This window comes from Canis lupus, chromosome 16 (genome assembly GCF_011100685.1).
Source record: "Canis lupus familiaris isolate Mischka breed German Shepherd chromosome 16, alternate assembly UU_Cfam_GSD_1.0, whole genome shotgun sequence".
NCBI classification, from domain to species: Eukaryota; Metazoa; Chordata; class Mammalia; order Carnivora; family Canidae; genus Canis; species Canis lupus.
In genome coordinates, this window is record NC_049237.1 from 41,300,920 (window position 1) to 41,315,299 (window position 14,380).

Here is a 14,380-nt window from a genome sequence, read left to right on the forward strand (position 1 = left end):
TGTAATTCTGGGATTACAGGGAATTCAGGATGCAATATTCAGAAAATGTAAGCCATTTAATTAAAACAAATATATCTTAGAGTACATTTGATAGAAGCATTAAGTTTGTCAAGAATAATAAATGGTAACTTGAAAGCAGAAAAGTGATAAATACAGTTTCATTTTTTTAATGCAATACAGAAATCTGATTTGTAAGCAAGAATATCTAAATGTTTTTTTCAAGAGTTACTAAGAAGTAATTAAGTACTTTAAACACTTTAAAGTTTAACCATTTTCAACCTTTCTGTTTTATGTTAGATTCATCCATTGACATAAGTTTAAAGTTAGTAAATAGTATAATTTTCCTTTCTTTGCCAATATATCTAGCAGCATTAATGGGAATTTTGCATGGGTTTCTACGGAGGCATTGTGAAACAAATCAAAGTTAATTGTGTTGCTTCTTTTGCTGTGATTTTATAATAATTTAGTCTTATTTAAAACAATACTTAGCAGTTCTGTAAATAAGTTCCTTATTAATATTGCTTATTGTTATAAGAATAATATTTTACTTGATAAATATAAAGTAATATTTGAAATATAGCATTACTAATACTGTTTTTCTTCTAGGTGTGATTTCTTACACAGAATATCTTTTTCTTTTATGTATTTTAACAAGTAAGTGTACTCATTAAATCTACTTTTGGATAGTTTTCTTTTTAAATGAGAATCTTGCAAAATAAATCTTAGATTCTCTTACTATTGAAAATCACCTTAGGTTTATCCATGGTTATTTTGCAAAACTCATGTCTAAATGTTAGCAGCAAATGTTAATCATAACACTATTAAGAGTCGAAAACATAAATGTTTTTATGGTGTATTTATGCTCATAAATTATAAGTTTTATATCTTATATCAGTTCTTGTGGTTTAATCTACGTGAAAGTCATATAAGGATTTGTAAATTTCCTAGTACACTCATTGAAATCACATATTTCTTAAGACTAGCGTGAAAGAATGTCTTCTAACTAGCTAGTGTATCAGAATACCCATCTTACATCCTAAAACAGCTTTGTAATTAATTCTCTGCCTTTCGTACGCAGCAATTTTTATGAAATATATGAAGGGCTTACTAATGTTTTCAGTTAAATTTCATTGCATTTAATGCAGGAACTTACTTGCTACTGTTGACTGTGAGACAGCCACCTGGCTTTTCGGTTCCTTGAATTCTCACAGCAGGAATTTGTCCTTTCTGCTCCCTCTGCCATCAGTGCTTTTTCCTCAAGAGCCTCATGATAATAAACATTATTCAGGTTTCCTTTGAATGTGAAATAGGGACCCATTTTGACAGTCCTCCCTAAAATGGCTCCCTCTCTTACCTCTCCCTTTTTTATCCCTTTACCCTGCTTTATTTTCCTCATAGCACTTAAAACTATTTGAAAGTATTTGTTTTTTTGGTTTTCATGTTCTTGTCTATCTCCCCATACTTGAATGCAAAGTCCATGATGGCAAAGATTGTCTCTTTTTTGTCCATCTCTGTATCAAGAACAGTGTCTAGCACATGGTAGCCTCTCAAAAACCAGTTGGTAAATGAGTGAAAAAAAAAAAAAAGAATAAATGGAAGAATATCACTAGAGGGATTTCTGTTTGTGGGGATTTGTGGAGATGTATGGAAATACAAATTATCAGTGAAACTCTGTCATTAGAAACAAGTCCTAAAATTCCTTGTACTTCTAGGATTAGTAAATTAAGAGCCATTGTGTTATTCTGAATTTAGTAATAAATGTTATGTTGGAGTTCTATTACGGGAAGTTTGGGGAATGTACATTGTGCATATGTATTTCGAAAATTATCATCCTTTATTTTTTTCTTGTATTTTTTTTTCTCCTGGACTCAAAATGAAATTAAAATGTTGGTGCTGAAGAACAAGAAGCGTTGGTGCAGGTGGTAATAGCACTATCTGAGGTTGTTCCAGACTAGAAGACACTATGATTCAAGGATAGTCAATGAGGAATATGCCTTGAAAATTAGAAGAGTGCCAGGGAGTGTCTCAGAGACTTGATAAAAAGTTAATGTTATTAGCTATAGAACAACTTTGGTTTATAAAACTCTAAGTTTGAAATACCTAAAGCAGCAGAGTGACTGGCAAGAATATAATAGAACTGGTTAGGAAAACCATTTGTTGAGATGCTACAGGGTATGGTTAAGAGTGTTAGAAAAAATACATGGTGGTTTTGCTTATATGTAAAGGTTGGGATCTTTGAATGCAGTGAATCTTCCTTTGGAGTTCAGGACCCATTTGAGAAACTTCTGGGAATTTGAACCAAAAAATTGTAATGTCTTTTAGAGTAGAACCAACAGAAATGTGAAAACAGAGCTGGTAGGGAGTGGGCTAGAGAATCCACCTTACCTGTCTATGGTTTTTTTTCTTTGCTTTTTATTGTTTTAACTTCATTTTCCCTTCCAAACAGTGCTTGTAAGGACTTCTTTTCATTGTATATTTTAAAGATCACTTTAAAGCTTAAAACTGGGTTATCAGAGGTGATGAAATGTTTTCTTTCTTAACTGAATGCTAATGAAAGAAAGTTCAGTTAGTAAACTATATGCAAGAAATGAGCTTGCATATAAGACTGGCTTCTGTTTCCATTATTTTCAGAGACAGTTATTATCGGTTAAGAAAGTAGGATTACATGCTTCTCTTTTGCTAGCTTCAAGATTTTATGACAGGTAATACCAAATGTATCTGTGGGAGGCCCCCTTTAAAAACTTTTTGCCAGTCATCTCCAAAGAAAGGATCAGAAGGGCACTTAGGTGGATCAGTCCCCCTTAAGCTACTGACTCTTGGTTTTTGGCTCAGGTCATAATCTCTGGGTCTTGAGACTGACCCCTGCATCAGGCTCTGCCTCAGCACAGATTCTGCTTGAAATTCTCTCTCCCCCCTCCTGTTCCCCTCCCCACCTCATGCATGCATATGCACCTGGGTGTGTGTGTGTGTGTGTGTGTATGCACTATCTACCTCTTTCTAAAATAAATGAATGGATGAAATCTTTAAGAAAAACAAAGGTCAGATGTTTCTCAAAGGCATGTGCACTGAGCTCTTCTTTGAAGGACATGTTCAAAGTTTCTTCTGTTCAGATTTTCTTCTTTATGCTTTAGAAGGGATAAAGGGATTGACCCTCATTATAAGGTTCATAAAATTAAAGCAGTTCTTAGTGTGTAAAAGTATGTCTTTCTCAGGAAAGCAGTTGTTCCTTGTATTTTGGGGGAATTGAGAATTATTCAAGCCTTTTTTATGTTTCTGCTTCTAAAGCTTCTAGAAGTTTAAACTCAAATATGTAATCTCTTATGCTTGACATTTATTTTCATAGGTCATTTCCATTCTGATTTTCCTAAGAATCAGGACTGGACCATTGTGTCATATTTTTATTCTTTTGTTCTAAGTGTTGAACATAAGTGATGATTTGATATTTCCCTTTTAAACTGACAAACTTAGATAACAAAAAGAAGTATTTATTTTTAGAAGTAAGGTAGTTAAATATTACTGTCTGTGCTGTGCAGCAGGTATCACACAAATGCTTTCAAAGTGTATTATCAATTTTGTTACTAAGTATGCTAATAAATGAAGCAGAAATATATATATATATGTATATATAGAGAGAGAGCACGCGCGCACGCGAGAGAGAGTGCTTTTATTATATTTAAGTATTAGTAACCTACTGCTTTTAATCTCTTGGTTAAAGAAAGTATTTTTGTACAATTAACTCTTTACAACTGTACTTTAAAAACATTTTTCCAGGGACGCCTGGATGGCTCAGCGGTTGAGCGTCTGCCTTTGGCTCAGAGCATGATCCCAGGATCTGGGATCGAGTTCCACATCGGCCTCCCTGCATGGAGCCTGCTTCTCTCTCTGCCTATGTCTCTGCCTCTCTCTCTGTGTGTCTCTCATGAATAAATAAATAAAATCTTTAAAAAAATTTCCATTTCACAAGTACTTTTCTATTCTTTCTGGCAGAGCCACATGCAGGTTTTAGAATAGCTTTCAACATGTTTGACACTGATGGCAATGAGATGGTGGATAAAAAGGAGTTTTTGGTGGTATGTATATTAAATGCTGCATTTCATCAATAGTTAAATATTGTTTATTTATATTCTTATGTTTTTGCATCATTTGGAATAATGTAGAAGGAAGAGTGAAAAATTTATGCTTTCACCTTAAGTATAGTATTGTGTACTTTAAATAATTTTATATTATAAAAATATAAATTGTACCCATTATATAAAGATGATTATACTTGTTTACATGTTTTCTGAACATTTGAAATGAGTCAGATACTTTCCATTGGGTGGATACAGGCCATCCAGAGAGGTGGTATATGCTCAGTTAGACTCATACCCCATCGTATCAGCCCCCAGCCACAGCTCTGCCACAGAACTTCCTTTCCTCCTCATAATAGGATTTGTGATTTTTCTTTCTGCTTTTCTCTTCCACTCATGACTGCCTTACATTCCAGTCTTGTCACCATTCTGCTATTCCCTTCTCTTATCTTTGAACGGGGTGATCTAAAGTGAGGAGAAATAAGATGGTTCTTAGGTATCTACCTATCTACCTTCAGTCTTTCTTACCTGATGGATTCAGCATTGGTACTTGTTTGGCAACATCATCTCACTGCTCACAGCTCACTCATCTTGCCACTCCCCCTTCCAGAATTTTTCTATTTCCTTTTACCCATGGAACAAGCATCTGCTTGTGTGAGAAAATGCCTATTCTATTTTTTCTCCGAAGAAGAGATCCTTACAGTAACAACTCCTCCCTTAGCATTTATGTTCAACTCTGTTTTTACCTGTATTTCCTAATAAAGAGAAAAGGGAAAGATAGTAAATAAATAGCCATTTTATTTATTATTTTCCTTTGTAACAAGCCATCAAAAAATCCCTCAAAAAAACCTCTTAAACAGCTTACTATTTTCCTCAGAGGCTGGAATGTGGAAGAGAAACTATGAAATCATGGTTTTCTGTGGTAGGAAAGGGAAAAGATCAAAATCTTTGTTGTAGCTAATCAGTAGCCATTCAAAAGGAAGCCAGCAGATTAATTACTGGGATCTCTCAAATGGCTTGCTCTAATACCCATGTAGCCCTTGCCTGAGGACAGTCCCTGAGCCACACAATTAGACCTAGAGCCATGAAAGGCCCTTCATTTGAGTGCTTTTCAGAATGGTGGGGAGGTGAGAGTTTCCAGTTTCACTGCAAAATAGACATATGTTCCTAACATGCTAAAATACACAGATTTAACTTAATATAGTTTTGTTATAATAGCATAAAACTTTAGGTCTTTCAAAATGGGCCTAGTAATCTAAATGATTTTTAATAAATTTTCTGTGGCAACACTGCCAAGTTCTACCCCATCGACTAGCAGAGTAACTTAGAACTCAGTCTGCTGAAAGATGCCTGTATAGACGCCATTCGGAATATTGTCTGTTTGTGGAGATAGGAGGTAAAAACATTCATAGAGAACTTCTGTTTCCCCTTTATACTCTTATAAAAAGCTGCAATGTACTCTTTGGAGTGCCTATACTGCTGCCTTTGTAAGTCATTTTTTTGTTTGTTTGTTTGTTTGTTTGTTTTATTTGTAAACAGCAAAGAATTCCTGAAAGCAGGGGGTAGAGTTGAGCTTACTTCCTCATAGAGGTCTAAAATCTATGATTCTCTTGCCTATTTATAAAATGTTTATTAATAACCTTTGCTATAAAAACTCTTTACACGAAGAAAAAGTATGAAAATAAATATATTTATTAATAACTTTTATTTTGTACTGTATTTGTGTCATTACTGTCTTGGGAGATATTACATTTTATTTGACTTTCAAGTATTGCCATACAAAATGAAACAAGCTAAAAATACCTATTCAGGGGATCCCTGGGTGGCGCAGCGGTTTGGCGCTTGCCTTTGGCCCAGGGCGTGATCCTGGAGACCCGGGATCGAATCCCACATCGGGCTCTTGGTGCATGGAGCCTGCTTCTCCCTCTGCCTGTGTCTCTGCCTCTCTCTCTCTCTGTGACTATCATAAATAAATTAAAAAAAAAAAAAAAAAAAAACAAAAACCTATTCAAGTTACACAGCCAAGAACAGCAACCTCACCAGAAAGCTGTGATAGAGGATTAGGCTTCCATTTGTAAAATAGGATTTAAAAAAAAAAGATTTTATTTATTTATTCATGAGAGACAGAGAGAGAGACAGAGAGAGAGGCAGAGACACAGGCAGAGGGAGAAGCAGGCTCCATGCAGGAAGCCTGACATGGGACTTGATTCCAGGTCTCCAGGATCACACGCTGGGCTGAAGGCAGCGCTAAACCTCTGAGCCACCCAGGCTGCCCATAAAATAGGATTTTAAAGAGGAAATAATACCATTGATAATATAGCTGACATGTCTTGAGTGGTTACTATGTGACAGGCAATGTGCCTGAGTAACTGTCTGTAATATTTACTCTGCACAACATTCTTACAAGATTTGTGACTATACCTCAGTAATAATGGAGAAAAGAGATACTCTTCTGAAGTAAGGAATTATCTCCATGTTCCCAAAATGGAAAACAATCCCTTGAATAATTAGAGTAACTTACTCAGGGGGTTATATGCAGAGCGCATGCTTCCACCACAATGTACAGTTACCTGAAAGGGACTTTAGAGGGCATCCTCATTTCATATATGAGTACATTGGAGCCTCGTAAGGGATGAATGAACTGTCCACCATCATAAAATTAGCATGTGACAGAAGATGGGCCCAAACCTAGAGTCCCTGAATTCTATTCCAGTGTTCTTTATACCCCAGTAGTCTTCATCTCTTATTTGTGTTACAGACTCCCTGTCTTTATGTCTTAGAGATAAAGGTATAATTGTATACATTTAACTGAACCATAGGCTGCCAGTTGCAAAGGGTGTGTTTTCTTTTTCTCAGGAAAAAAAAAAAAATTGGTATCAGAAAATGTATCTATAGTAGTTTTAATGTTCTTGGTAGATGAAGCTAATTCTTTTAGAATATATACATAGCAGAGTGGTAAGTAGGTACCAAGAAACTCACTGGATATTTTATTTGTGATCACTTTCTTTTTCAGCTTCAAGAGATATTCAGGAAAAAAAATGAAAAGAGAGAAACAAAAGGAGATGAAGAAAAACGTGCAATGCTGGTAAGAATAATTTATAGTAGATTAAGGTGGGTTTTCTAGCTGAGTATTATTTTATTCTTGTTGAGAAAGAATATTTAAAGTCTGTAACTTTGGAGCTGTCCCTTTCAGGAAAACTTCCTAAAGTTCTTACATAGAAAAGTTGCTTCAGATTTATATGCATCTGTATCAATATTATATCAAATATTGATATTAAACATCTGTGTCTGTAATCACACTCATTATATCATTTTCATCCATATTGTTGTTAACCATGAGATTTGAAGGGTATATCATATAATAGATGAATACAGATCATTATGCATGAAAAAATTTAAAGGTGAATTGCAAAGATTTAATTATGTATGTGAGTGAATTTAGTGGCACTATAGCCATATGAATGTGGAAGCAAAAACAAGGAAATAGTGTTTCTTTGAATTCTTAAAAATACAGGCTCTTCACGGATGAGTAATGTTTTCAACTTTTTCTGAAGGTAGAGTTAAGCAACATTTCCCACCATTTTCCTACCAGTTTTCTCTTTGTCCCATATAGTTCAGCCTGATAGTATCCTAGGTTCACATAATAAAAATAACAAACAAGTACTGAGATCTTACTATCAGGGACTGTAGTAGATGATTTGCATGCATTTAACTTGCCAACAATTCTGTTATTATCTGTAATTATGGAAAAGCCAAGATTGGAGTCTAACCTGGGCAGTTCCCAAACTGTACTTTTACCCATTATAACGTATTTTCATCTGGTACTTACTTAGATAGCAGAAACACAGTTTTGTTGAGATGTAAATGATAACTGTTTCCTTTGCAAACTAGTGGCTCTGTACAGTAGTTTAGTTGGTCTACTTGGAATTCAAATAATTAACTTCAGAGAGTTGCAACATTTTTTATTATTTTCATTGTTGTAAGGATATGTAATAAGTTTTTTAAAAACATGGATTATCTGTAGCAAATGGTGCCATATTCAATCCTAATAGATTAAGTGTGTATTTATATTTATATTAATAAAATCAGATTATCAGGATGTGAAATACCTATTTTTCATAGGATTTTTGACTGTGATATAGTTATCAATATTTGTTGAGCCACCCCCAATATTCTAATTGACAAAGCTTATAGAAGACACTCAAAAAATCAAAGAGCTGATTATAATGTTAGCCAAGGATTAAAAGGAGCATTTCAAGTTGTCTAATTCAGGTCTCATGGTTTTCAAATTATAATCAATAAATCCCAAAGGAATTAACCCCATAATGCCATTTTTTAGAGTATTAGCAAACAACAATGGAGAATTAAATACCTTCAGAAATTTTGTTTTCTGTAGATAACATACTGAACGAGTAAGCAATTATTTTAATTTTGATAGATTAAATATACTTAACTGGATAAACAAGTTGTTAATAAAACATGAACTATGTTAATTAATCTTTTGATATACCTCAGTGATAGAATAGATTATATTTCAGTGGTAGATAGAAATTTAATTTTTTTAATTTAAGCATAATTGAAACACAATTTTTACATTAGTTTCAGAATATTTATTTGTTTATTTATGCTACTTTGAAAAAGGAGTTATGGATCTTTCAGGAAAAACACAATACTGTTCTAATCTTTAACATTTACTAAAATACATAAATCAAATAACAAAGGGAGAGAGGAAAAGGAGACATGATAGCAGACAACCCATATTGGGAAAAGTTACACTGTCAGCACAAAGCTGGGCTCTGAGGTTTAGGTAAAGTTAATGCTGATTTAATGCAAATAGTTCATAATAGTGATACAATAAAACCTCGCTAACTTGGATTAATTAGGGAAAGTCTATCTGAATTATGAAATTTAAATTATATTAGCATACCCTAAGTTGTATAATTTTATATGTATATAGGTCAGTGAAGCATTCTCTAGTAAATATACGGAGGAAACTTGTTTTAAAAAACAAAAATAATTTATAAGTAATATACTGTATAATTTGCTTATATGTAAAGAAATGCTTCCTAGAGACATTGATCTGCACAGGTTCTCATAGGTGTTTATCGTACAGTTTAATTAGTGCACCTGAAATTTACTTACATAATTAGCTATTAAAACAATTCCTTAAAACAATTCAGAAATAATTTTTAGTACAGCCTCTGAACTAAACAAACAGCATTCTAAGACAGTAAAACTCTCTACAAATATTTTTATTATGTTTAACAACATTGATAATTAGAGGTAACTTATTGTTGATTATTGCCACATTTTAAATAATGCAAATCTGAACTGATGAGATTTTTGAGTTTTTAAACAGTTGATATTTGGCTTATAGTGAAAATATATAGATTTCATTAGGGAGACAGTGTAGCACAGGCTCAGAAGCCAGATTTTCAAAGTCTGAATGTTAGCTCTGTCATTCATTATCTGGGTGACCTTGAACAGGTCCTAACCTGCCTGTGCCTCAGTTTCTTCATTTGTGCAATGGGGATAATAGTAGTAATGACCACATGTGATCGTTACAGGGATTAAATGAGCTAAAACATGTAGCCACTTACCAGTATATGCTTCCGAAGGAAAGAAGGCAACATAACATTTCTGAGACACTCTGTGCTATATCCATTATAAATGTTACTCCCATGTAGTCCTCATTACATTTCTGCCAGGTAAGTATCATACCTGTTTTGCAGATGAGAAAGCCATCTTAGAGAAGTTCATTAACTTGCCTAAGATCACAGCACTAAAAATAGAACAAGATTCCACTGCAGATCTCTCATACCATTTCCACTGCCATGCTGCTACATCTAGATTTTTCCCCTAACCCGTATAGAATTGCTGAAGCATGTCTAAATGGAACTGTGTACTTCAGAGGAATGTTTTACTCAAAGCAATAGTTCTATCAGAAAGTTAAAATGAAAATGGTTGAAATGAGCACAGATTCATTTAATATTTAATTATGAGATTTGAAAACTTTGCTACTCATCTTTAACATTTATCCCACTTGTATTGTGTGTGTGCTCTATATAGAATGTAGCATAATGATTTGCCCTTCCTAATTGATTATTTTGTCGTCTTTTTCTTTTTTCTTTTGCTATACTTGGGTTCATTCTGAAATGTGACACTTCATTTGGCCCTTTGTGCTCTATGTCAGCGTCTTCAACTTTATGGATACCATTCTCCTACTAATAGTGTATGTACAATACTTTAAATGTTCTTTATGTAAATAGCCCTCACCTGTTATACTTATAATGCTATTTCTTTATATACAGCTATATCTGCTATTGAGAATGTTTAGGAATTTATTGAATATGATAAGGTGCAGCCAAGCCAAAATTTTTATTTCCTTCCTAGATTTATGAGAAGAATAAAATTTACAGAGCAATTGTATATTTTTAACTTTAGATTAAAATAAGGAAAAGCTGAGTGAACAACAGCCAGAAGCTCTGGTAAAATAATCAAAATTTTATATTTTTCAGCAGTTTTTGAAGAGTTAAGTACAAATTATGGAGCAGATTCTCAGGCTATGCTCCTGCAGAACACAGGTATTTTAAGATCTAGATCTTTCCATCAGCTATAGTATTTTCTCAATTCTAATAAAGAGAATATTAATAGATAGACTTTTCTTAGTCATCAGTATTTCTGCAAAATTTTTCTAAAATTTTTGATTCCTGGATACTGCCTGTGGTATATACAGAAGTCTGGTATGATACCTGATATGTTTAATGTATCAGTGTATCATGTTATTTCGCAAAGAGGATTATGATTTTCAGACTCTTCTTTTCTTGAAAAAGTTGAGAGTTCCTGCAAATGATCTTCCAGATATACTTATGCTAAGGTTTCTTCTTCTTTCCTTCTTCCTGGAAAGTCAGAGCTTGTTGGTTAGCCCAGCTACTAAACAACTGAGAATAGGCCATAGCCCCTTTTGTATGTAAATGTGCACAGTTCATTTAATTTCCCCAGGATCCTTAAGTCACTTAGAAGAATCTTTCAAATTATAGAAACTCCCTCTGAGAGAAGCCCTTGAATTCAGGTTTACTGACTCAGTGTCCTGCTGAAAGTGTTATAGTGTCCAACTCTACAAGCAGGTATGCTGTCTCCTATGTTGGAGAGTTAATCAAAATTCCAAACAATAAAATTAACTCTGTCCTAGATTTGAACATACATTGGAGAATGATTCAGCAAAAAATAAACCCAAGTTATCTTGCTTCAGTCACAAGGAATGGACCTAGAACACGTTGGAGAATAAGCCAAGTCCATGAGACCCTTATGACTGAAACATAATTGATACCTTACAATTACTTTGAACTTTTACAGCAAAATTCACTACTGTTTTCCATTAGATAAAGTCTGCCATTTTCTTAAAGATTTTAATGTTCCTCTATTAATCATTGCAAAAATTTGTAAGAATGTATAAAATGAAAATCTGATTATAATGCCATATGCCCTCCAACACTTAATAAATGTTAATAATACTTGTGAGTTTATTACTTAATCTTCTAATCTCGTGTGTCATTGCATGACCCATTTTTCCAACTGGCATTTTATATTTTTCCTTTAAATGCAAATAATTTTCATATAGATGATTATGCAGTTATTAAACATATACATTCCAGAGTATTATTGTTAAAAGGAAACAGGTACTAACATAGCTCTAGTTTAATTTACATATATAAATTGCAGTCACTCAGACAGTAAGAGAATAATATTAAGCAGATTTAAATTGCCTATTTCATTTATATTGTTTGCTTATTTAATAGGAAAGTAAATATATGATTTTACATTTTATTGTGGTAATGTTTGTTTATTTTTATTATTTAACTGAAGACATAATTTTTCCATCTAAGAATATAAAACACATATTTTAAGTGGATATAACTTGATGTCATTTTAAACGATACCATCTTATTATTAAATGGATTACATGACTTTTCAACTCCCTTAGGGTTTACTTGGTTATATATACTGACTTTTTTTTCCCTCTAATAGAATGATTTTTTGTTCAGAAGGGGATGATTATTTTAAAAAATTTAAAAATGGAAGCACCAAGGGAAACTTGTTTAAAATTAGAAAAAAATTCAGTTGGCCCCAAAATTTATGTGAAATACCATGATATCCATATTGCACAGATATATTAGTACAATGTTATATATTAACTGGTAGTTATGTGCTGGTTTCCAAAATTGTAGATCAACTGTAGTGTCAAAGTATCTAATGCGAATACAGATCCTGGAGCTGAATATAACCTAAGATTCTACTATTAGGAAGAAGTTCCTGGTTTCTAGTTCTTTCCTGAAGTTCATTCAGGAAAGGTAGGGACCCTCCTGACTTTGACTATAGAAAGGTTCTGTGGCCTCCGCAATAGCCTGTTAGAAAATTTAATCACTCTTACAGGAGCTTCTGCCTGTATTATGTCAGATTATTTCTTGGTAGAGTGTAAGGTTGAACATTCTCCTTCATATCTATGAAGATAGTTACCTTATAGCCTTTTCTGTTGCAAACAACCGTGATTCTTCCCATATTTCTCATATTCAACTATTGATTATCTTGCCACAGCAATGAAAATAAGTATAAAAAATTCAAAAGAATAAATAGTGCAGAGTCAAGTATATTTTACTTTGAAATGCCCCATATGATTTCTTTAAGTGTTTTAAAGATTATTCTAATTACCCTAATTCTATTGTAATCAGAAAACATGCCAATTTTTATACAGTTTTCAACATGTGTTAAGACATGTTTTATGGACTAAAACAATGTGTTTGAAAAGAATGTGTATTCTCCAACTGGGGGTATAGGGTTATATTGTTAAGACCAAACATGTTAATACAGGTTTTAAACCTGTATCATTAATGTTTTTGTCAGCTTGATCTGTTAATTAGTATGTTAAAGTATACATTACAGTGATAGACTTGTTAATTTCTACTTAAAATTTTGTTATTTTAAATTTTTTATATATTTTGAAGGGTTGTTATTGCCTGATATAAGAAGGCAGATCTCTAGAAATGTTTTTTTGCCTAAAAATCAATATAGTTGTCAAAATAAATATATCAACTTTATTTTTATTAATATTTTATATATTTCTATTTCTATTTTATTTTTTACTCTAATAATGATGCAACTTTCTCTTATTTTTAAAATATACTTTTTAGTTCAGAAATTTACTGCAAAAAAAAAAGAAATTTACTGCAAACAAAATATAAATATAAAATAAAGAATAATAAAAGCTTAACCCTCATATATATCAATAAATAAAACATTGCCATGTCCCTAAATGCCCCTTCACAGGTCTTTCTAGTCATAATCCCTCCTTCTCCTCCAAAAAGATAACCACAATCATTACTTTTATATAAATCACTTTTTTGCTTTGCTTTGGGGTTTTACCACCTACTTAATGCATCCTCCACAATATTAGTTTTACCCATTTTTGTGCTTCATACAAATGGAATAATATTATATGAATTTTTCTGTTCTTGCTTCTTTGACACAACCATCAGGATTGTCAGTTTCATATGCACTGTTGTATCAAATCCTAGTTCACTTAATTTTTTTACTGTAACAACAGTTCTCAAGCATTCTGTTCTCTGGATCCCTTTACATTCTTGAGAAGTATAGAGGACCCAAAAGAGTTTTTATGTTGGTTGCATCTATATTTATCACATTAGAAATTAAAAGAGAAATTTAAAAGTATTTATTAATCTGTTTAGAAATAATAAATTCACAAGACAGATATTTTTTATGAAAAATAAGTTTAAAAATGTAGTGAAGAAAATGGTATTTCACATTTTTTTGCAAATCTCTATAATGTCTGGTTTAATAGAAGAGAGCTGTTTCTCATAGATGTTTCTGCATTCAACCTGTTGCAACCTGTTATTTTGGCAACAAATACTATCAGTTGTTGGCCTTGAAGTGACAGGCTCACTTGGTTCATTTTCACAAAAGTGCCTGTCAGCTACCAAAGTCTGAATCACTACAGTTTCTCTAGCCGTTGTTCTTGCAAGTAAAAATGACAGTTCATTAAATAAATGACTAGTTCATCCTGCAAAACAAACCCTTGCACTAATGTTTTTTTCTCAAGACAACCATCATACTTCAGAAGACAGAAGTGCTTTATGAATGTTTCTAGTTTCATCACAATAAATATGAAAAATATGTGTGCTCAAAGGTTAATTTTAAAAATTGTAAGTTTTATTCTTTAGCAAGTACATTCTTAAGTAAATTTCTTTGATGTGAGTATATGGAACTGAAGAATGTAATGATTTACATAGAACGTA

At 32.8% G+C, this 14,380-nt stretch overlaps 1 protein-coding gene across 3 annotated transcripts in view; it reads left to right on the forward strand.

Annotated features, from left to right (window-relative positions):
* MICU3 (mitochondrial calcium uptake family member 3) overlaps window positions 1-14,380 on the forward strand; it is a 95,720-nt gene that overhangs the window by 54,548 nt on the left and 26,792 nt on the right. Inside the window, exons 5-8 of one of the 3 annotated variants that reach the window (XM_038560242.1) lie at window positions 607-654; window positions 3,988-4,070; window positions 7,084-7,155; window positions 10,264-10,302. In XM_038560242.1, the coding sequence (XP_038416170.1) occupies window positions 607-654; window positions 3,988-4,070; window positions 7,084-7,155; window positions 10,264-10,302 (242 nt within the window). The remainder of the gene's footprint in view (window positions 1-606; window positions 655-3,987; window positions 4,071-7,083; window positions 7,156-10,263; window positions 10,303-14,380) is intronic. The other 2 variants (XM_038560243.1, XM_038560244.1) reach the window with 2 other exon arrangements.